Source organism: Glandiceps talaboti, chromosome 17 (assembly GCF_964340395.1).
Source record: "Glandiceps talaboti chromosome 17, keGlaTala1.1, whole genome shotgun sequence".
In the NCBI taxonomy this organism is placed as follows: domain Eukaryota; kingdom Metazoa; phylum Hemichordata; class Enteropneusta; family Spengelidae; genus Glandiceps; species Glandiceps talaboti.
The window spans coordinates 7,587,384-7,613,161 of NC_135565.1; the positions used below are offsets into that span (position 1 = coordinate 7,587,384).

Sequence of the window (25,778 nt, forward strand, 5' to 3'; positions counted from 1 at the left end):
TTAAATCTTTGTTTGCCATCCTTAAATTTCACCGAATTGTACCAGACAGAGAGCGAAAAAATCAAACACAGAGAAAGAACACAATGCTAGTATGTCATATAAAATTAACTTTCTGTTGGCACCCAGATGTACCACTCTGGTGAAATATAAATATCAAAATCCACAGTTTAGTCATCTTAAACAATTATTTAGAGATATGTCTAATTTATCCTAAAGATATCTGTATGTTTTGACTATTTACATTTTGTTGCGCCAGTGCAGTAAGGTTGTATCTGCCTATACAATTGCACGGAGGGGGGGGGGGGGGGTATTTCGATGGGTAATGAGTACATATATACCCTGGTGGACCAAAGTTACAACCCAAAACTCTACTAAAATTCAAAAAGTAGGGTCAAAAGTCTACATTTTAGCCAGAAACAGGGTTCAAATGATACACTTTCATGTGACACATGCATGCTTCAGTCAGATAAAGATGACTGAAAACTACCCATGGAAGCAACCTTGTTAAAAATATGGGGGTCAAAAGTCGTACTTGCATTCAAAGAGGTGGGTCATACCTCTACATAATGCTTTAAAAATCAAGACTCAAAAGTCTACATGAGTCAAAAAAAAAAGGGGGGGGGTGTCAAAACTGCAGTACATACGTATATACCCTTTCTATGGGAGTACCCCCCCCCCCCCCCCCCCCCCCCCCGGACAACTGCATAGCATATACGAACTTTCTGCACTGATGCGACGAATCATAGAATAAAATATGGCATTTTGAGCGAGACAAGATTTGCGTTTTACTAAATCTACAGAGAATCCCATCTGCACGCAAATGGCAAAAAAAAGGATTTAATTGACGGCACCTAACATTTATAAAACTGATGCTTGTCGAACTTCATTTTAAAATGATCAAAGTTTAGAGTGTGACTGTTTAAAAATTATATTTTATATGCTGATAAAAAATATGCTGATAAAATCACCCACCCCTTCACAGCTCTAAAAATACATAATATAGTTAACAATTATACTGGCAACCAATACACACATCCTTTGTACTCACATTATATTTGTAAAATTTCACATTTCATAAAATAATTCACACATAAAAGAAATTACTTGAAAGATGAATATATAGTGCTCTTGGAATATTATTTTTGTCGATACATTTTCTTTCTCTTGGTGCCTAAACTATTACTCAGGTTTAAAATGTTATAAACTTTTGGAATTTGGATTTTTTTGTTGTTCGTTACCTAAATAGATTGTATTACTTGTGGAAAACCGAATGGCTCATTAGCCAAATATGCAAATCTCTGGAGTGTAAGAGCCAATCCAAACTCAGCTTGTCAGATGCTAAGAAATGTAACAGCCAATCGAAACTATGGTGTTATCTATAGTTTGAGAAATACCTAATCTGGGGAGATTGGAAGGATAGTCTTCTTGCAAGGGTCCAAGTAATCAAGACGAGATTATCTGTGGTTCCATACAAACATAACAATTACTTACATCAATGAATAATTCAATTTTTAACAATGAAATGATACCAAATTTCCCACAATGCACCATTAAAATGGCAATTCTTCAGATTCTTTAGTTACACACATGATTACCAGTATATGCTTAACTTACAGGTACATAAGTCGGAATGACTCATTTAAATTTTTTGTCTACTGAATCCAATGCCTACGATTCTAAGTCATATGATGGTGAAAATTTAAAAGCAGTTGTTTGATTGACTCGAGCACACCTCAGTGTCTCACATTACAAAATCTTATCAGTAAACAAGGAACAACATTTTACTAAGTCTGAGGGAGACATTCAAACTTTTTTTCCAAATACGTAAATAAGCTCATACCCCATGGCTGATTAAGAGTATTATCCAATAAAAAAGTCTTGTCAAATAAATCACTAAAATGGTCACAATAGGGAACTTGCAATCCAAACTGAGCATGCTCAGATGCAAAGGACTATGGGATTATCTGTGGTTACCGTAATACTTAATCTGCAGCTACTGACAAAAAAAAACACCTCCCACAATGGTCAGGGTAACTATGAATTGATTATTGTGGTTACAAACAATGTATCAACATTGTTTACAATACTAATTGATCAGTATTTATTATCACATTTCCCATGATGCAACATTCAACATGGCAGGTTTGCAAGTTCCCTATTGATAAAAAACACAAGTTAGAAAAAACAACCCCAATGTCAATCACTTTACTTGTGTTAATAATAAACACACAATATAAGCAAGCCATGATCATAACTCACCAAAGAAACATTCCCAATACCACAATAAATTTTCATTAAATATATATATCACCACAAAATTTCATAATAATTCATCCCATTCTGAAAATTGTATTCACATCAACTTCTTCTATCAATAAAATTTGACATGGCAATGCTATGATTTATGTCTGTCTATACATGATTACGACCGGTAACATTGAAGTAGAACATTTGCATGATTACAACCGGTAACATTGAAGTTGAACATTTGCATGATTACAACTGGTAACACTGAAGTAGAACATTTGCATGATTACAACCGCTAACACTGAAGTAGAACATTTACATGATTATAACCGGTAACACTGAACATTTGCATGATTACAACCGGTAACAATGAAGTAGAACATTTGCATGATTACAACCAGTAACACTGAAGTAGAACATTTGCATGATTACAACCAGTAACATTGAAGTTGAACATTTGCATGATTACAACCGATAACACTGAAGTAGAACATATGCATGATTACAACTGGTAACATTGAAGTTGAACATTTGCATGATTACAACCGATAACACTGAAGTAGAACATATGCATGATTACAACTGGTAACACTGAAGTAAAACATTTGCATGATTACAACTGGTAACATTGAAGTAGAACATTTGCATGATTACAACTGGTAACATTGAAGTTGAACATTTGCATGATTACAACCGGTAACACTGAAGTAGAACATTTGCATGATTTACCACTATCATGATTTACCACTATCATTTTATGAATCCATATCAAGCCTAAAAGTATACTGTTTCAATTACTTTTAATAATCAACCCCTCAATGTAATCAGTCTGTAAATGATGTAAGCAGTGCAAAGGAAGTAAATTGTCAATGCAAAGATAAATACCACAAAATACTGAAAGGCAAATACATGACCCTGTGTGGTTTTATGATGCTATCATTAACTCTAACCAGTCTTGTGTTCATTGGGCCTAACAAAACTAATTGCGTGGTTCTAGATCTGATTACGCTCAATTTTAGAATAGGTGGGGTAGACATTTTTTTTTTTTTTTTTCATATTATATATCTTCAAATGTATTGAATTTGTTATTCATTTCAAATTTTGTGAAGGAAAATGTTGTCATCCCCCCCCCCCCCCCCCAGTCATAGGGACTGGTTTCAGTCACCAGCATTCAGATGTTATTGACCTGACATATGGTCACTAGAGTTAATATTAACAGCGATGTGCTTAGTGTTCACCTAACTGGTTGTAATCTCACACAAAAGAACACGACGACTGTGTTTAATAAAAATTGTCTTCAAATAAAGAATGAAAAAAAGCCCAGAGACATGATTGAGCAAGGGTAGTGCTATATGCAGCCCTGGTATGATTGAAGCAACTGAAAGAGTATGTACTTGACATGAAAGTTATCAATAAATTTGACATATACATAAATTGCTATATTTCAGTGTTAACGGTTGCAAATGCTAAGCAAATAAACCATCGACATCAATATGTGAGAATTAAAAATGGCTGGCTGACAGGGTTTCGAGTTTAACAATGCTTCCCAAGGGAATATTCGCTCATATAACTTCAATGCACTTTTAATAGTAAAACATACAAAAATATTTGAATGTGACTAAAAATTTGAACATGACAATTTCTTCAAATTCTCACCGAGTTGTTGCAACATGTGCACCCAATCACTAAAATAGCAAAACATGATTTTGATGACGTTGTTGTAAAACTCAATTTTCAAGTTAAAACATTTTTGATAAAATCTGCTTAGTTCCCCATCGATAATTACGCATTATTTTTTCCCAACTACTAGTATCTAGGACTTCATGTTTTTTTTACATTATAAATTTATCATAAAATTCTATTAAACTATACCTATGAATGAGGAAGTCTTTCGTTTCTTTTCTCTACATCTTTATCTTTTGGCAACAGATGTTAAATGAATCAATTATACATGTTAATCTGTATGCAGCGACAGAGAAGGTAACCGTGCAGTTATTGGTGGCTTCGTTCATTTGGAAATATCCTTACATTGTGGAAAATACATGTACTTAAAACACACTGCATTATGTCGAGCAATTGCTACTTAAAGGGGCACGAGCTGAGTATATACATTATTAGGATGTAATGTTTGTTGTATAATTATTTGAAAGGTACTTACAGTATTCTGCTTATCGTACAATAATAACCCATCTAAGTGACTTACAATTAACTGAACTCAAATTTGGTATTAAGATATAACTTGTGAACAATCCGATTACATAATTTTTTATCGTATAAAAAATTTCGAGGTAAGCCCTACTACATGTAATAAGAAACTTTTTTTTTAAAAAGCCAGAAGATGATTGCGATGTCATAGATCATACACTGACTTTTGACAGTGCATGTATACACAGTTTTATTTTTAAAAACATTCGCTTAGTTTCCATCTTTTTGGAATGTAATTTTTTTCAGCATATTAAAAGGTACTCACAGTATTCTACTAACTGATGTATACTTAACCATCACTTGCAATTAACTGAACTCAAACTTGGAACTAGGATATAGTGACTTATAAATGAGCTAATGTCGTAATTGTAGATTTCCATGAAATCTTGACAGTGACCCAAGAAACAGGTTTTCATATGGTGAAGCTTGGTGAGAATTTAAGAAATATGATTTTCAGATTTCCATGAAATCGTGACAGTGAACCAAGAAACAGGTTTTCATATGGTGAAGCTTGGAGAGAATTTAAGAAATGTGATTTTCAGATTTCCATGAAATCGTGACAGTGAACCAAGAAACAGGTTTTCATATGGTGAAGCTTGGAGAGAATTTAAGAAATATGATTTTCAGATTTCCATGAAATCGTGACAGTGAACCAAGAAACAGGTTTTCATATGGTGAAGCTTGGAGAGAATTTAAGAAATATGATTTTCAGATTTCCATGAAATCGTGACAGTGAACCAAGAAACAGGTTTTCATATGGTGAAGCTTGGAGAGAATTTAAGAAATATGATTTTCAGATTTCCATGAAATCGTGACAGTGAACCAAGAAACAGGTTTTCATATGGTGAAGGTTGGAGAGAATTCAAGGAAATTGGTCTGAAGTACATTTTATCTTAAAGGGCCATGTTTCAACACCGGGTCATTGCATTCATGTTATCTTATCAATGGAGCTAAAGGATTACAAGGAATCACTGTTTTCTTCTGTATATTTCAATCCTAGTCTGAACTGGGCCTTTAAAGTGGCCATATGGATGAGGATTGGGTATTTATTTTGGATTTTTAATTTACAAAACAAGTCGCCATGGCTTTCTACTTGAAAAATCAATGTGAAACAACATTGACAAAGTGTGTGTTTGAAACCAAATATATTGAAAAAAAGCTAGCAAATGTGGTAAAAAGTTTGTTATTGCACATAACAATAACAAACATTTTACACATTTATTTATCGGTTGCAATGTTTTCAGATATAAACAAGGACTTGGCATAGGTTGTTTCACATTGATTTTTCAATAGGAAGCCATAAGAAAATAGTTTTAGAAATTAAATATACAAAAATAAATACCCAATCCTCATCTATATGGTCACTTTTAAAACAGATAAAATGATTACGCCATTTCTTCAACTAGTAATCACTTATTTGTCATGGTAAAATTTACTACTGTGGCAACCAAGCTATCAGCTAACACAAGCTATTTGACATGTCAGTACTACTTCTATCGAAACGGAAAGAACATTTTTGAATTGTTAAACTGTTCTGTTAAAGTGGCCATATGGATGAGGATTGGGTACTCATTTTGGTTTTTTAATTTATAAAACAATTTCATCATGGCGTCCTACTTGCAAAAACAAAGTGAAACAACCTATACCAAGTCTTTGTTTGCAACTCAATACATGACAAAAGATTAATAAATGACTGTGTAAAATGTTTGTTATTGTTCGTACAATAACAAACTTTTTACACATTTGTTTAGCTTTTTGCAATGTATTGAGTTACAAACACAGACTTGATCTTCATCTTTTTGTTGTTTCACATTGATTTTACAATTAGAAAGCCATGATAAAATTGAATTATGAATAAAAAAAAGTAAAATATATAATTCTCATCCATATGGCCACATTAAACATTAGACAAAATATCTGTGTGCACTACCGATCCTGACGATTTGACAAAATGTCAAGTGATTACATTTCTAAAAATCTTTCCTCTCATAAAAAACTCTTTTTAGTCTACATTTTATACTTTAAAAAAAAAAATCTTACTGTTTGCTTGCTACTGAGGCTCTTTGCTTTGCTGTTTGCGACCTTGTTCTGATTTTATTATCTGCAGTGTTAGTGTTAGTTTTAGTGATGTCAAAACAGAAGATTCCTAAATGATTGCAAATTTGTTGGCATACCAAAGTACCATATCTCATCAAATCAAGTGTTGAGATGACCTGTGTAAAAAAAGAAAATTCATGTCAGGTTCTCATATGTTACTACCAAACTTAAGAGAGTATAGCATTTCAATCAGATGAAACTGTGTTTGTTTTTTACATCTCACACATTTTATTACGAAATACACAAACAAAATACTGAAACCGTAGTGTGTGCACAAATAAATTGTTACATTTCATCTCACTGTGAACATCACTACACATTTTTGTCTTTGAATCTTCCTTGCCTCACTTGGCAGTGATGTGAAATTGTATTCACAGTGAGAAAAATACATAATTTTATATTTATGCGTGCTATGTGGGTCTGTATTTTGTTTGATGTGTAAACTGTAATGAGAAACATTATGTGAGATATAAACATATCATGTCACCTAATTGAAACATATGATGTCGCCTAATTCATACTCTCAGAATTTTGGAAGTAATATTTTGCTAATAAAGAAAGTCCCATTTATTCACAATTTGCCTATCCTGTTTTTGTTTCATTTTCAAACGTGCACTGTTTACAAATTTATAATAAGTCATGGAAATATTAGCAAATTGAGTACAATGCCTTGCACCATGACAACAGGCTATAAAACACACTGTGTCCTTCAGCAATTTTTGCTTGTAAGGGGGTTGGTTGATGGATGTGGGCACCAGACACAGCATACACACCACTAGTATATAACTATCTTGATACTAACACAGACACATACTAAAACTATTATACCATGCATGCGTCATTTAAACAAAAAATATGGAATATATTCTGTGGTCATTCTATGTCATTACAACGCGTGTCTATGTTACAGGTTATGCTGAGTTTGAAATATGACTTAAAACATTCACAATTGCCATTATTCCCCCCCCCCCCCCCCCCCCCCCCCCCCCCCGGTTTTTCTATGATATTACTGGCACTGGTATAATTATGTTATAATTATTCTCCAATATTTTTCTATATTCATCCGGAAAATGCTCATGACGTAAGGATTGTCACTATGAGTAACTAGACGAGTAGTGACAAAGGCCCCCTAGGTCACACGTATTTTCCTTAGCTGAATGAAGACAAACATAGGGGAATAACATCTAATTATTGAGACATGTTGACAATATTCATCAATGGACATTGATGTCATTACACTCACAGCATGACAGTGTATTTGATTTGGAGTGTATCTCAAGTGGCAGCTTATTCATCTTCATTTCTCATTTTAATATGGGAAGCCACATGCAATACTTACCAACGCTATCCACAACAAATAGTATTCACTAATTGGCGTGTCAAAATATTGATTAAAAAATAGCAATCCTGGACCAATCATTGCTGTATCCAGATAACTCATTTCACTTTTAGTCATATGTGCCACCTGGAGATTTAATGCAAATGAGTGTTATAATTAAAATTAACATATTACTGTCAAAAACACAGGTAGAAAACATCATTCTCTTTAAATAGCTTGAAATATAGAATTCTATGTGCTAGTCCTCTAGACTGAGGTGTTTGTATTAGAACCTGTCCATCTTTAAGCCCATCCCTGTACTTTTACCTGAATAAAATATCTGATTAAATAAAGTATGACAAGATTGCCAAAGCAGACAGGCATATATATATATATATATATATATATATATATATATATATATATATATATATATATATATATATATATATATATATATATATATATATATATATATATATATATAATATTATATATATATATATATATATATATATATATATATATATATATATATATATAAATATATAATTATATATATTATTCCTATAAGATCTTATATAATAGTATTTTGGCCCCTTTCTTAAAGGAATACTTTACGATTCCTATAGGAATTAAGATAGTCCTGTAAAGGAATCTTTTAGGACAGTCCTATAGGAAAGATCAGTCCTATAGGAATCCTATACGAATACTATAGACCATTTCCGTATCCAGTAACAATTTGAACAAATGAAAACATGTGCACACACACACACACACACACACACACACACACACACACACACACACACACAAATGCATAAAAGCATATACACTGTACATGTACAAAGAGTCCCTCATAAAGTTAGGTGTTCATTGGGGCAGTTATGTAATGTCCAAATATGGTATATTTATCAGCTCAGGATACTACTTATACATTGTTTACGTCACTGTAACTATTGGGGTTTACTGATTGGATGAACAACTTTTTGGGCTAACTGAGAGACTTTGACCAGATGTGGTTCAGTTAGAGACCATGTTGGCATCCAGACTAGACAGTACCTGTCTGGGCTAATATGCATTTAGGGACCGGACAGAATTTACGGCAGGGGGGGGGGGGGGCTGGGGAGAAATTGGGGGGGCCATGAAAAAAATGAGAGGCTTGAAGGGGGGGCCATGAAAATTCTCATGGTTTGAAAGGGGGGGCCGCGAAATATTTTGTCATTGAAAAAAATTAATATGTTAAAATTTAGCAATAAATTAAAATTTAACATTGCATGAGATAGCACTTGATATCGCCTTTAATATTGAATGTCTACACTTTCATTTATGTATTAAAATGGAAGTGTGTACGTTTGTATGTACCTATTTAGTGAAGCATAAAAACACTACTCAAGATTAATTTGATACACCCTGAATTACTCTTATATACTCCAAGTTGTTCACACACACACACACACTTACACACACACATATGTATACATACATACATACATACATACATACATTTTAGCACTGTGGAAATAGGTTCAGTGTGTAATTACCATCAAGGATACATAATTATATATATATATGGTAATATACTAGCATAGGACCTGTAATTTATGTGATTAAAAAGTGACCTTTTGGTGAAAAATGTAAATACAAAAACGTCTGGCCAGATTAATTTAGATAGGTGTTTTATTTCTTTCCTTGACACTATTCTTGAGTTTCACTCTCAGACTCACTAGAGTCTGAAGATGTGAGGCAAGACTTGTCTTTCTTTCTATCTAAAACCAGTGAAATTAAACTATTTCCCTCCTCAGCATCATCAAATGCATCTATCTGTACTAAATATTGTAAAGCATTTAGATGTCTGCATGATGTTGAGTGTTTTTTCATCAGTGACTTTGCACTAAAGCAATGGAGAGGTATATGAATACTCTAGTCAATATACATGGTTGGGACCAGAGATGGTAAGAATTCCTCAACCTGTACCAGACCCGGACAGTCCAATGCACTATCTTCCAGTTCATAAGTGTCCAACTGTTGACAGTGAAGGAAAGCAGAGAGAGGCAGATGACTGGCAACCCAGGTCAAATATCACAAGGAAATTCAGAAGGGGTGAATTGACAACCAAATAATAGGTGGAAGAATTTTCAAAATTATTTTATGTTGATTGCAAACATATTGAAGCATATGTTCAACACCTGTAAAACCTAAAGAATGTTCAAGAAATGAGAATGCGTACAAGGTTAAGTCAGAAAAAGGAGAAGAAAATCAAGCCGTACCAGGACTATAATTGGCTTGACTTAGTTGTGCATGGAAAGTTACGCTCTCTTCAGGTTGCTGAATTAGACAAGTACTTGAAATATCAGCAACTAAACATACATGGTAGGAAGGATGACATGTTGAAAGCTGTTACATGTGATGTGTTAAGAAGAACTTCAAGAGAGCAACAGAAGTCAGTGATTGAAAAGAACACAGGTGATGAAAGTGAAGAGGAACTGTGTGACAGTGAAGAAGGAGATATTGTTTTAGAAGAAATTCGTAGTGATAGTGACACCGATACATCAAGTACTAGTGACAGTGACAGTGAGAGTGACAGCGAATAAAATGAGTCTAGCCATCAAAAAGGATGGTTCCCTTATTGTTCAAACTAGATCAGGTAGACTGGCTGGATCATGGAAACTTGCCTTTATATAAATTCAAGATTATGAATAAAGGGATTGTATTGCAAAGGCTATTCATCATTGACACTGTACTTCAAGCTTAATGTGAATGGTTTAGAAAACTGTGAGTAATACTCATCTGATCACTGTACAGTGTATTGAATACAATTCTGAATTTGCTGTTCCCATCATGAAGACACAAATGCCTGACACTATAGGTTTAAATATGTATGGTTTTGGAACTGAAAGCATATTGATTACATCTAAGTATTCCACAACATTCTGAATTTCTTTGCACTTTCATGAAGTCACAAATGTCTTACATTTACATGTGTATTGGTAATGCATTTGGTGTAGGAAAGTGAAAGCTATATTTGTCAGACCTCAGTGTGCATAAAATCCTTAGTTTGCTAGCACTTCATGACATCACAAATGTTTGACATTAGATAGTTATTGTGTTATGAGTATAAATAGATATTTGAATACACTATGTAGGTGATGTGATGTCCTTAGATACTCCCCACAAATGTCCAGACTACAGTTTTTCACAAATCACGCATGTGAATGTGTGTTTACTCTGTGTCTGTGTTTCTGTGTATGTATCAGTGAATGACAGTTAAAACCACCACATCAAATGCCTTGGTATTAAGTGATGACTACTTATGGTGTCTAGTTGGGAAATAAACAAGATTATACCACATGTGTATGATTACATGTATAGTCAAAATGTTTTTGTTTTTTTTTGTTTTCTAAAAAACTTCCTCTACAACTACTAAGTTGTTTGGGCTGAAATAGTAACATAATAGTAGTACCAAAAGAAATATTACAGTTGTGCTACAGTAACAAAAAAATTGTACTCTTTTAGTTATTGTAGGGGGCAGGATATTGTGCACTTTTTTTCTCTTTTTTTTTTTGGGGGGGGGGCCATGAAATTTTCATACTTTTGAAAGGGGGGGCTGTGAAATTTTGGTCACAGTGGATGGGGGGGCCAGGAAAAAAACCAAGTCAGAGATAATTTCTCCCCAGGCCCACCCCCTGCCGTAAATTCTGTCCGGTCCCTTATGATATGTGTGTGTGTTCGCTTTCATATTGACATACTTACCACTAACTTGTTTGTGACCTTAGCCGCCACCATTCCAAAAGTTAAAATGTATAAACAAGGGTGATTTTCATAAACATGACTTGGTGATTTTAACATTATCATGATTTCTAATAACATAACAGTTCCTATGTGAAATCCAGGTGCAATTACACTGGTTCCCTATAAAAAAGAACAAAAGAATGAATGTTACTTGAAAATTACAATTGAAAAGAAGATTACATATTTCGTCAGGTTTCATCGCCATAATTTTGGTCTGTACACATGTATGGTAATGTGGAGCATTCTTCTTAACAACAGCCCTTTTAAACCTCAAACCCATTTCTTTAAATAACAGCTCTTTCCCCAAGGAAAATATGAGTGATCTAAGGGGCCTTGTCACTACAAGTCCCTAGGTGAGTAGTGTCAAATTCTTGGGTTCCATGTAATTTCTGTGTTTGTATATTCTAAATATTGGGTGCATGGTATAATTACATGTTATTCTCTATATTTTCCTTTGTTCAGCCAGAGTAAATATGAGTGACCTAGGGGGCCTTGTCATTATGACTGGATAGACTCATATAGTTACAAACCATTAGGTCATTAGCATTTAATGGCTTAATTAAAGCAAATTTTGGGAATATAATTATACCTACTGTGCATAATTTATAAAATATCGCAAAATAAGAATGGTAATTTGAAACTTTTTGATTTATTTCATGCACTTTACCGGTATATGATCCAGTGATATAGACATGGGTTGTTATGATACAGGATGACCAGAAGGTATATAATCCATATTATCTGTTCAAAGACAATAACTTGGCTTGTGCATATTATTAACATGTTTATTCAGATACCACAGTAATGAGTATACATAACAGAAATAAATAAATGCCTGTTTAAAACAGGGTTAGTGATTTACAATCAACTGATAATTCTTTCAAAGACTTTCTTATACTCACAGCAACTGTGGATCCATTTTTTCCAATTCCGCCAGTGAAAATGACACTAAAATATGCGGCACCTGCTGCAATAGCTGCCATAGTAGAAAATACAACCATCATCTGTTTGAATTCAATACCTAAAATAGGGATCTGTAATAAACAAGGATAAAATGTCACGATGATAAAAACATTACTTTTGTATTTTGAAATTGGAAAGTTTCTTTTTGTCAGCGTTACTTTTTTTCACAGAAAGACAAATTAATTTTGTGAATGTTATAAATTAAAGTGATATAAAAGCATATTAATTTTAAATAATACAACAAAAAAGTTAATTAGCTTAACAAAACTCACTTAGCATTGTTAGTATGTGCTTTAAATAAGATATTTTCTTTCACATTTTACAGAGCACTAAAAAAGTACATGTACCCAGAAAGCATGCAAAGATGTATTAGTCCCGGTTTGTGCTGGTACAGAAAATATATCCTTTACCGAGAGTGACCAAAACCAGGGTCCTGTGACAGCTGATAACATGTAGATAAATATTATGATAAACTGTGCTTCTGTTACATCAAATCTGAAAAAAAATAAAATAAAATAGATGAAATTTCAGACAATTAGGTTATCACTTTTATTCTTGTTTTTTCCTTATCATAGTACATTTTTATCATAATACTTAAACATTAACTCTTGGTCCTCTAGACTAGAGTCTATTCAGGGCTCAAATCTCCAGATCTCGCTTCACCCTGTATGCCTTAAAGTGTTATGGTTAAATCCCTGGTCATCACATTCGTGTTCTCTTCATAAGGCAGGGGTGAACAAATCCACTGGTCCTGGGTCCGGGCCTAGCTATTTTTTGGGTGGACCACACAAATTTTACCTTGTCTGGTCCGTTGGACCAGTACCTTACTGTTAATAACTATGTTAAAAAGTCATCTGAATATACAGATTGATAGGTAAGATTTAATGTTTTACATTAGTGGGACCTGGGACCACTAATTCTTTCAGCAGGACCACTGGTCCGGGGACCACCAGTTCACAAAATGATTTGTTCACACCTGGATTACATGGTATCATTCATTTGTTCACAACCAACTTGTTCTAAAGGACTTCTAAAGTAACGACTTTGACTATCCTGTGAGTGAAGGTGTCAATCATAATGATACTGTGTAGGAACTAGACTAGAGATTATGTAACTAACACTCATTTCTTATTGGGCAGAATTCTGTGATTTATTAACAAAGGCATGTCGTTAATGACTGTTTGAGTGGCTTCCGTTAAATTTGAAATTTCATCTCAGCACCTCATTTTTGAGCTAGTAATGAGAAGTGCTTCAAAGCCCTGGATAACCTCTAGACTTCAGCTTCATTAACTTTGTTGAATTGTTCTCATTTTATATTAACATCAACCAATTAGTTGTACAGTTATGCAATCCGAAAATGTCACTTTTACCACTTCAAAAATGTATGCTCAATAATTATACAAAAACATGTATTTATATGTGCTTATATTAAAGCAACAGATACTATGTCAATTACAAAACAATTCAGTGTAGACATACACCATGTACATGTAACAAGTCAGAAAACTGCTAATAACATTTGTAAGTTTTTGGGGAACATTCAGATGGTATTGTTCATGGACTAATTGTGATATATTATGGAGCAACCAAAAACTATTCAAAATAGTTCAAACTGAAAAGTGGCATACATATTAGGCCAGTTTGAAACAAAAGAAAATGAATGTGTACATTATGTAGAAAATGAACCTGATAATTTTATAATATCTGCATGTAAATGACTTACTTTCCGAATCGTAATGTCCCTGATACGTAAGCCTGCCAGTGTGCACAGTAGAAGAGAATTATTCCAATACAACACATGTAAATAAACCATCCAGGATGGGTACCAAGTTGCATTGCACAGCCAGTTGCTATACTTACAAATACTGTATGATATGAAAGTACAAACTACATGTAAATTACCAAAAATATTCATGGAGATTGAAGCTGCTTAAGAATATTAGATCAAATGAATGAGCTTTATGTAGGATGAATTCACTTGGTAGATTAAATGAAGTAGAGAGAAGTGTTGGAGACTATATTGTTCATTGTGCCAAGAATCGATAGGTCACTAAAACATAGTTACTTTGGAACGGTAAATTGGAAATGAATGTGACATTTTGATATGTTATGGATGTAGTGATCAAGGTCTGTAGTAGACAGATCAAATTGTAATTTCCAATCTACCATTCCAAAGTAACTATATTGTAATGTCTTATCGTTAAACTTGGTAATGGTCACTAATCATATACAAATGTGACAATGCAAGGAACCATTACATATGTACAATATCTGCATGTAAAAGAACACCAAAAGACATTTACAGTACTGTATTGGTTAGGTAGGATTTGTATACTGGTAGTCACTAATACAGTACAACAGTACAAGAAGAACCATACACAAAATAAGTGGGATCTTTGTCTCAGTCTGCTATCCTTTTATGCTATATTACTCAACTACATGTATTCTGGCCATCACTTCTGGCCCCCAAACAACTTACAAACAGCACCCCTAGTGGCCAAACTCTGAATTTTGTTATCTCTCTGATAACCGAAATACAAATGTATGACATATCTATGTTATATGTAAAATATAATGTATACAAAATGTGTATCAGCTTAGGGAGTCTAATCCTATTATTACAAACCAAAAAGTAACCTAATCCCAATTCCAACTCCCTAGCTTTGCTACAAATATAATCTTTTGTAAAGTTAGTCCACTATTCTACATTCTTATCATTTTGGTCGTCTATTATTACTCCAGAGTGATTAAGTGAGAAAGGTCATGCAGTTATAGGGATAGGATCTGCAACTTGTAAGTTGTAGGTATGTTTCATCATTTTTGTTTCCAAATAAATGGTTACTTATATTTTACCCTTCATTCTCACAAGTTTACTGACTAGTTACCATTGTCAAAACTCTCACCATATTAACTGCTGTGGTGCTGTATTCTCAGACAATATGAATAAAATAATGTCATTTTATTCTTATATATTATTATTAAATTATTAGACTACAGTGTTACACAGCAATTTATACAGTAGTAGTTTTGCCAATGGCTGCTAGTTTTTCAGACAAGTGATAGTGAAGGATAAAATGTAAGTAACCTTTTATTCGGAAACAAAAATGACAAAAAATACTGACAAGTTACAGACCCTATCCCTTTCAGATTATGTGACTAATTTCTCACGTCAAACATAATATTTTACTCCGAAACGAGACATGATTTTCAATTTTGAGAGCTGGCATTTTCCGTTGCCTTGACTGAAAAAATGAAGTCAAGAAATGGCATACATACATGTATGTGTTTTAAGCTTAAGGATCTAAATTCTAACCAAAAGTAAATTGTATATTATTAAAATAAATTCTGGCATTAATATAGATGAGAGACAGCTGTTGACTAAAATTACAACTACAATCAAAATACATTGTAAATTTATTTTAGGTGTTGTATTTTATATCTAGTATTCTTAGTAAGTACTTAGAAGTTGCTTATTTTAAGTATTTTGGCAATTTTTTGTTATGTATCTTGCTATGCAAACAAAATGTGTCTCTATTCAGAATTCTTGTCATTCATTTTATTCAAATATAAATTACATGAGTTAATCAAAATTTTTACTCTGATAATATTCGCCAGGTATGAAAGTTATAATATTCAAATTGAAAAAAATACAACAGGAGCAAAAGGACCAATAAATTGAACAAATAATCACCAGGTGTACAAAATGAAAAAAAGTCATAACTGGTAGGAAAATAACAATATTCAACCCACACAATCCACCACCAGGTGCACTAGTTACAATATTCAAATTAAACAAATCAAATACCTGTAGATATAGAATCACATCCATGATCAAATAGTTCTCCAAGTGGTGAACTGGTATTGGTTCTTCTTGCTTGTTTACCATCTATGGCATCCAGTGCTTGATATGCAAACAACCCAATAGCACAAATTAAATACACCCAACATGGCGCCTAGAAAAGAGTAAAAATAATGAAACTAGGATGAGTCACAAAGTTGTCATTTACCATTTTCTTGTTTCTTGATTGTAAAGCAATATTCCAGTCAATAGAATCGATGCATATGTTATTTCATACTTCATGACATCAGTTAATGGCACAATACAAAATGTACATGTTGTGTTTGGGGGCTATGTGATGTCTTTGATTGCAGAAGACTTGGTCTATTTATTACATGTCATTTTAAATCTACAAAAATGTACATGTATGAGGTTGTATACATAAAATCCCTCAACTTGGTCAAAAATGTACAAAGTAGTCATCTCAAAGGATTGTGTTTCTGCACAATGGCACAATCAGACTCGGTGATAAATATATATCACAAACACTGAAATAGCTAAATGATAATCAAAGCAGACATCCTATCTTATCTCTCAGTGTCTGCTGTAATCTCTGAGTCTGAAGCAGCTGATGCATGATTGATGCAGTAGACGATAGGAGATAAACAAGTATTTTATAATTTATATAAAGAGGATTGCTTACTTGAAATGTATGTAGTAGAGTATGTGTGTATTTATGTATGTATGTATGTATGTATGTTATTGTATGTATGTATGTATGTATGTATGTATGTATGTATGCAGGGGTGAACAAATCCACTGGTCCTGGGTTCAGGACTCACAATTTTTTTGGGCGGACCACACAACGTTTACCTTGTCTGGTCTGTCGGACCAGAATCTTAATAACTATGTTAAAAAGTCGTCTGAATAAACAGATTCATAGGTAAGATTTAATGTTTCACATTAGAAGGACCTGGGACATTAATTCTTTCAGCAGGACCACTGGGTTTTTTAAGGCATTAGTCCAGGGACCACCAGTTCACAGAAATGATTTTTGCACCCCTGATGTATGTATGTATGTATGTATGTATGTATGTATGTATGTATGTATGTATGCATGTATGTATGTATGTATGTATGTATGTATGTATGTATGTATGTATGTATGTATGCATGCTTGTATGCATGCATGCATGCATGCATGCATTCGTGTATGTATGTATGCATGCATATCATTGTCTGTCTGTCTGTCTGTCTGTCTGTCTGTCTGTCTGTGTGTATGTATGTATGTATGTATGTATGTATGTATGAACATACTGTACATGTACTTGAATACAGAACAATGTGCTAGCCTTGAGGTTGAATCAATTTCATTTCTGTCAATATAAATATCATGATGACTTATCCCTGATGATAATATCTTACATCCGTGGCTGGATTACTAATTTCATCATATTTTATTTGTCTGGCTATCATAACATAATTTTGATTAGGTTAGGTTAGGGGACACATGTACATTGTACTCTATTTTAATAAGGAGAATAGCATAATATGAAATGTTAATATAATATTACTGTATTTTTGAGAATGGGAAGAATTGCAGGGTAATTTGTTAATGTCGAGTCATGTTTTAATGCCAGCTGTTTATTTTGGTTTGTGAAAGATATAGGTCAGCCAATGTATTACAGAGTACTGTGAATATTTGCAGTATGTACAGATGGCATTTCAAATGAAATACTTTATGAAATTAATAATCAACATACAATGTACAATGTGGTCAAAGTTATAATAAATAATTTTATTTAGAACAATGTGGAAAAACACTGGTAGCTTTATGCCAAAGCAAGGTCGTCTCCCCCCCCCCCCCCCCCCCCCCCCCTTCCCGGTTCACTACATGTACTGGTAGTGGTAGGTCTGGAATAAACATCAAACTATGGCGCAAAACATGTCAGGTCTAATACGTCAAATTTAATATGAAAATGAACAGTTTCGAGAGTCTAGTGGCTTATGATGTACTTATATTTGTAAATTATAATGTATGTAATCTTCTGGTACATTTGTACATGTAGAACAATTTCTCCGATAAAAATAACCCAATAAATTTAAAAGTTGTAATTTTCCCCTACATGTATTTGTTGCCTAAATGCAATTTCAATTCTCAGTACCTGAAACAGAATTGTGCCACCTAGACTTAAGTTGTGTTGTGAAAATAACACATTTTATTTCTTGATTGACACAGAAACTTCCGTTCCATGTGCTACACATATTACTATACATGGATACACCTGAGAATAAGTCGACCTCTGTGTTCTATTTTGACCCTCTAGCATGAGGTGAAATGCTGTTGCAGGTACCAAGAATTAGTGAACAATTATTAATGAATTTATTTGGTGTTTTTTTCGGAATGTGTGAATGACATCCAATTGTCAACAATCTTGTTGTTAATTACATCATTATAGAATAATTAATCCAATAAAATAATATATACTATTTTAACCCTAAATTATTAATAGCTACAGTTTTTTACTATTTTCTGTTAATTTAATTAATATGAGTTTATGAGGTTATTAATATTTATTTGTCAACTTAATAGATATATCATTTGCTAATTCACATGTACTTGTTCACTTGCATATTTGCTGCAGTGTTTTTGAAACACTGCAAAAAGGGGGGAGTGTGGTAAAACTGGCATACAGTAGTTTCCAATGCACTGTACCATAATTTTGGTGGGGAAACCCTGGTAAAATGACCGAGGAACTCAGGTAGATTTTACCTGCTTACTGCCCTTAACAAAAACACTGGTGGGAAACCCTGGTAAAATGACAGGGTAACTCAGGTAGATTTTACCTGCTTACCACCCTTAAAAAAACAGTGTTGTTTGGGCTTTGTATACTTGGTTAGTGTCCATTAGGAAACAGCCTCTGTTTATTTGTTTACACATGATACATACTTAAAAACATATTAACACATGATTAACAACTCATCAAATAATTAATAACAGTAAATAGTTGGCATTGGAGCTACATGTACATTGTACTGGGATTTTAATTATTCACTAAATTATCTACATTTATCTCTATGTTGATAAGTGAACATTCAGAATATTTCAAAACCAGACCAACTTTGAATTCAGTACACGTTTATAATTATTTTCACTGAAATATAAAAGACTTCACACAATTTGCACTCTAGGCGTAATACATAATACATGTACCTGTAATAAATAATATATATATATATATATATATATATATATATATATATATATATATATATATATATATATATACATTTGTATATATATAACTCGGTGAGTATCAATCTGCTAAGACAGTGCTCTATACCGCAGTGGCAGAGCGTAATAGTTTATATATATATATATATATATATATATACATACATACATGTATATATATATATATATATATATATATATATATATATATATATATATATATATATATATATATATATATATATATATATATATATATATATATATATATATATATATATATATGTTGAGGGTAGAAGAAAATCAAGTCGGGTTTTTCGTCTCTACAAGCCTGTTTCGTGAGTAAATCACTCGTCAGGAGATGTTGATGTACATCAACATCAACATCTCCTGACGAGTGATTTACTCACAAAACAGGCTTGTAGAGACGAAAAACCCGACTTGATTTTCTTCTACCCTCAACGTATACTCCGCTCTGCGTGCAGACGTATCGAGCACTGTACTACGGACAAATCTTACCACTGACTTCCTATATATATATATATATATATATATATATATATATATATATATATATATATATATATATATATATATATATATATATATATATATATATATATATATATATATATATATATATATATATATATATATATATATATATATATATATATAGATAGATAGATAGATAGATAGATAGATAGATAGATAGATAGATAGATAGATAGATAGATAGATAGATAGATAGATAGATAGATTAGATAGATAGATAGATAGATAGATACAAAATGTAAATATGAACAAGCTCCATGCTGCTTTCACCATTTAAAGTTTTTTAATTATCAATTGACTTTAATTCACCTCAAACTATTGTTCATAATTAACAGGTAGCAGTGTAATGTACTATGTACATAGAGTAGACACTGAAAATATTTCTAAATCAGCCCCATTTACATGTACATTTGTACATTGTATAGTATTCAACATACAATTATAATTATTTTGACTTACAGTAAAAGACTTTGCACAATTGTTCATACACTGTACATGCAATAAGGTTTAATACATGTACCCTGTACCCTGTATTAATTCCATGTATGAATGAAGTCCATTCTATATTCTGTACTGCGCATATGTTTATAATTGTTCTGAGTTTGAAACCCCTCAAACTTTTGTTCCTAAGATGTGAATGTGAAATGTACACGTATGTACTAATGAAATACTCAAACTATAACCATACTTGCTTCATTTTGTATAGAGCACATGTTTTGTAATTATTTTGACTTTAATAAACAATATGGTAAAACACTAAATATACAATTGTTCAAACATGTAATATAGTACCTCCCTCTAATATTTCTGAAAAGCTCCATTCATTTTAATTTAATTCCTGTAGACCGTGTTCACATTTTATGCTATGTTACACATTACGTCTCGTCAATATCATTACTCTATGAGTTTAATGCGGTTAAGTTAAACCCCATGCTGGGTGAAGTGCAAATGGCGCACATCAGTAGAAAGCCATCACAAATTGATAGGTTGTCATCATTGCTTATTACTACTCATTTGGTGCAGCTGTTTTGACTATCGTCGGACTTTAACACGCAATAACAAGTTGTCGTTCATGTTACACCTTCTTCACATAATGATGAAATACCTGGAATTTCTTGAATGCACTGATGTATCGAGATTGCTATTTCTTCTGAAAAACTCTTTGTACAAGCGACCGTTATTTTGTTTCTTGACGATGCATTGTGGGAAATCAAAAGTCAAACGTTGTTGACCTTTCTAGTACTGATATGATATGCAAATGTCCAACCGAACTCCACCGCCAGTCTGTTGAAACTACACACACATGGAGACGCGACGTCATCACGTTTATATAAACGCTGTAGGGGGAGCACAGAATTATGTGCGAGAGTAACGACATTGACTAGACAATGTGTGGAGATTACATAGTGTAGGATCATGGTCGTCAGGAACTACACTACATTCTTCTGTAATCAGCATTTCTTTAATATAATTGTGTGGTTATAATATAAGAACTCCACCACAGAGGTTTTCATAACATGTTACACCTGAACACATTTAAGACACATATCCAGTGAAAATTATGGTTCAGCTAAAACATCTACAATCTAGTAAGCCATAACCCTCTTGTACATGTTGCACAAAAATAAACCAATCTATCAATAGTATACAGCTGCTAGCTATAGTATAGACCTAAGTGACTGTCAGTCTGTAAGTTACTGAGGCCCTGTTTTCAGCTAAAGGCAGTGTATAAATACACACATGTATTATAATATACATTTACATTGTACATGGACATCTAATCAGTAACATTTTTTATATATGACCCATAACTGATAGTTTGTACATTGTATTTCTGAAAGTTATACAACTGTACATCCAACGAGTCATATTCTTAGTTGGAGCATTAGGTTTTGAGATCAAATATTTTTTACCAAAATCGAATTTTTTGACTTAAATCACACACTTGTGGTGCAATCATTTTGATTTGAACAACTTCCCAACAAGATACCCACAGTTACATGTACATGAGCAATAAGTTTCACAGCAATCCGTAAACATTTTTACTTTAAGTCCTTCGCACAACAAATAGACAAGCACTAAATATCATGTCAATAGCCCAACCTATGAATTCTGTTGTTCAGTAGTGCTACACATAATGTAGTATTATAACCTCTTGCTGATGTCTTTTTGGTTTTTATAACAATGAATCTGAGACACACAAGTAACCGTACTGTTGACATATTATAGATGAGAGAACAAATCATTGTACCGACCATTGACATTCCATGGTTTACTAATTTAGAAGATGATACCGCAATCAATCAAACTGTCAAAGTGTATCTTTTCTCAAAGATACAAGGTATGCTGCCCTAAAGGTTATCTATACTGACAATTGTTGCCATGGTAACATTGAAGTGATATCATCAATGGTTGATAATGATATGAATGATATGTTTTATGTACGTCATAGACACCTTCAATCAATCCAGGTAAAGAAATAGTTCATTGACACTTGGATCATATGATATATTGGACAGCAATGTATAATAACTGACTGACAATAAAATTAAGGAAATAGAGGCAAAGAATGAAATCTAGCCTTATTCAACATATAAGATTATAAACAGATTTAGTATGTAGATATTGACTACTGTGAATTTACAAGTTATCTACAGTTACATTAATTGTTAGTGATTTCAAAGGCCAGGGATTCCATTCTAGGTTCTCTTATTTGTGCTATCTCAGATTGTATACAAACAAATATATACCCCCCCCCCCCCAATTAATTTCTACAATAATCAGATATTATTCCCCAATATTTTTCTTCATTCAGCCAAGGAAATAATGAGTGACCTATAAGGGCCTTTGGTCACTACGAGTCGCTAAACAAGTAGTAACAACCCTTAGGTCATGAGTATTTTCTGGCTGAATGAAGAAAAATATTGGGGAATAATATAATTATATGTACCATCGCCAGTAATATTTTTTAAATTTCAAGGAAAGTAATGGCATTTTAAGCATTTGACTCATATTTCGACCACAACAGAATGAATGACGTAGACACATATTGTCATAATATACATGTAGAATGACCAGAGTATACTGTATATTCCATATATTTGTTGAGCCTGACCTGCATGGTATAATACTAATTATGTAATATTTGACACTGAGATTTCAGTAGTTGACTAGATTTATTATGTAACAGTTAATAGTATCTGCAGGAAGGGGGAGGGGTTTCTCCCACAGAATGGTAGGTGCTGCCCAAATGAGTAACTTTTTAATGGAAAAAAATCCCTATAACATGGGTTGAAATTATTTTCTAATCATATAGGTCAATACATGATATAGGAAAGATCTTCATGCTAAAAATAGAAAATACCTTCACATAATCAGAATAAATAAAGGTAATTGACTAGATGATTGTGACTAGAAATTCAACATGTGTATGACAAGTCCTTGCTTGTAACTCAATAAACTACAAAAGATTAATAAATGTGAAAAATATTTCTTATCCTACGTATAATAACAAACCCTAGACCTTTTACACATTTTTTTTTTTTAGCTTTTTGCCATGTATTGAGTTACAAACACACACCTAGTCACTTTTGTTTCACATTGATTTTTAAAATAGGAAGTCATGATAAAATTGTATTGTAAATTAAAAATCCAAAATAAAAATACCAAATTCTCCTCCATTTGTCCACTTTAAATAATAATATAATATATATATATATATATATATATATATATATATATATATATATATATATATAACTATTACTACTACTACTACTAGTAGTAGTTATACTGCTCTACATGTATATGTATATATATGTACAGTATATGTATTGAACAGTTTGCTCCAGTATAGACATATATATGCTGAGTATATATATATATATATATATATATATATATATATATATATATATATATATATATATATATATATATATATATATATATATATATATGAATATAAGTGTCTTGCTGGAGAGAACATGTATATACATGACATATGTATATAAATATATACATTCCTATCATCAAGATTACCCTATCAATTTTAGATTAGATCTGTCAAATGACTAACAACATTTCAAGAACTGGTTTTTCTTCCCAAGTTTATATTTTTGTTGTTTTTGTACCTGATTACTCTAAATTTTTGTCATACGTATGTTGTTTTTACTGGCAATGCTGTTCCTTACATTCTAAAAGTGAGCCCCTGATCCCAAAAGGATGCAATAAACATGTATTTCAATTAAAAATTGTTAGTGTGTAATTTTGCAAATACCACTGATCAGTAGTAGTTCAGACATAAAATCAATGTTAAAGTATATGTGTGTGACTGTGCAAAAATCAATAATATTACTAGCTGTCTAGGTTCACCCTGTTTCTTTATATTGATGAGAAGCAGGTATTATGTTGCCAACAGTTTGTGTGAGTTATGTAACACTTCAAGTCATATAGTACATTGTAGTATGTACATGAATCAGATTTAGAATAATTTACATATTATTTGCATATATGGGGCCTCATTTAATATTGGTCTAGAAATATATAGTTCATATTCAATTTCAAAGCCTTTTATATTTACGTTTACGCAGTTGTGTCATTTTCTACTAAAGGTCACTGGAGATTACATTTTACAATAATCAATCTGTATGACAGTCATATTATTGTGTATGATAGCTCACGGAAATATGATGATGATAATGTTGATTGTTAATGTTATTATTGTTTCGTCCATATTTTAAAAAAAAATGAACAAGTGTGGTCATAAACCTGAACTCTAAAGGTTGGCAACGATCGAAGGAACTAAATTGGTTGGTGTTGATCAACGGCGATCAGCTGTGTTATTTGCATATACGTGATGATACTCAAGGGGGCCGCTCGATCGGAGACGTAATCTCAATGTTGTTACTGACCAGCCATTGTTACATGTGGAGAAAGGAGAAAGGACAACAAATAACTTATCTGCATATGTTTACTGTCAAAACAAATAAACCTCACCTCTTCCGTTGCTGTTGGGCAGTACATATACAATACTAGCGACGTAGCTATGTTTATGAGTAATCCGATGGATGTGATAGTGTTCGGTGCGATCGATTCCGGTACTTTTTCAACAAGCCATCGCCAAAATATCTGCATGGTGGGTTCCAAGATCGACGTGCCTTGTGAGCTGTATTTGTGTTCGGACAATCGCTTGAGTTGCACCGCGCTTAAAACTTCAGTTGCCATTTTGTCCTTTATCAGCTGCCTCAAATTATTCTAAGATGAACTTCGTTTGATCTATGATGTACCCCTCGAAAACTCTAGAAAGAGCACTCTGTGATCGGAAAAGACAATTGTTCGCACTGGGGTCGTGTGACCTCCAATCAGGTGACACGTCTCATTGACGCCCTAGCACAAATAAGTAATATCTCATTCACATAAACTACGACTTGAAAAACAGAGCTCCTTACACCACTGACAACAGATTTTTTGATTTCATGAACATTCTTATATAGTGATATTATCAATTATTGATTTCATTTGTATATTGATTTGTTTTGCGTCTTCACTGACGTATATTTCTCGGCGATGGACATTTTTAAAAGTAA

At 32.8% G+C, this 25,778-nt stretch overlaps 1 protein-coding gene across 1 annotated transcript; it reads right to left on the reverse strand.

Moving 5' to 3' along the window:
- Positions 1–668: 668 nt before the first annotated feature.
- On the reverse strand, positions 669–25,500 carry LOC144448562 (choline/ethanolaminephosphotransferase 1-like). The gene is made up of 8 exons (XM_078138838.1): positions 25,189–25,500; positions 16,428–16,575; positions 14,346–14,487; positions 13,033–13,117; positions 12,562–12,693; positions 11,621–11,779; positions 7,889–8,014; positions 669–6,665 (listed from the first exon to the last, which is right to left on the reverse strand). The coding sequence occupies exons 1-8, from the start codon at positions 25,414–25,416 to the stop codon at positions 6,489–6,491; spliced, it is 1,197 nt and encodes a 398-aa protein (XP_077994964.1). The 5' UTR covers positions 25,417–25,500; the 3' UTR covers positions 669–6,488.
- Positions 25,501–25,778: the final 278 nt, after the last annotated feature.

Coding starts and splice junctions, on each gene's coding strand:
- LOC144448562 (XM_078138838.1), bottom strand. CDS start 25,416: ATGGCAACTGAAGTTTTAAGCGCGGTGCAACTCAAGCGATTGTCCGAA. Junction 8,015..11,620: donor AGGTCACAAACAAGTTAGTG/GTAAGTATGTCA, acceptor TTAAATCTCCAG/GTGGCACATATGACTAAAAG. Junction 6,666..7,888: donor ATTTGTTGTGGATAGCGTTG/GTAAGTATTGCA, acceptor TTTTTTACACAG/GTCATCTCAACACTTGATTT.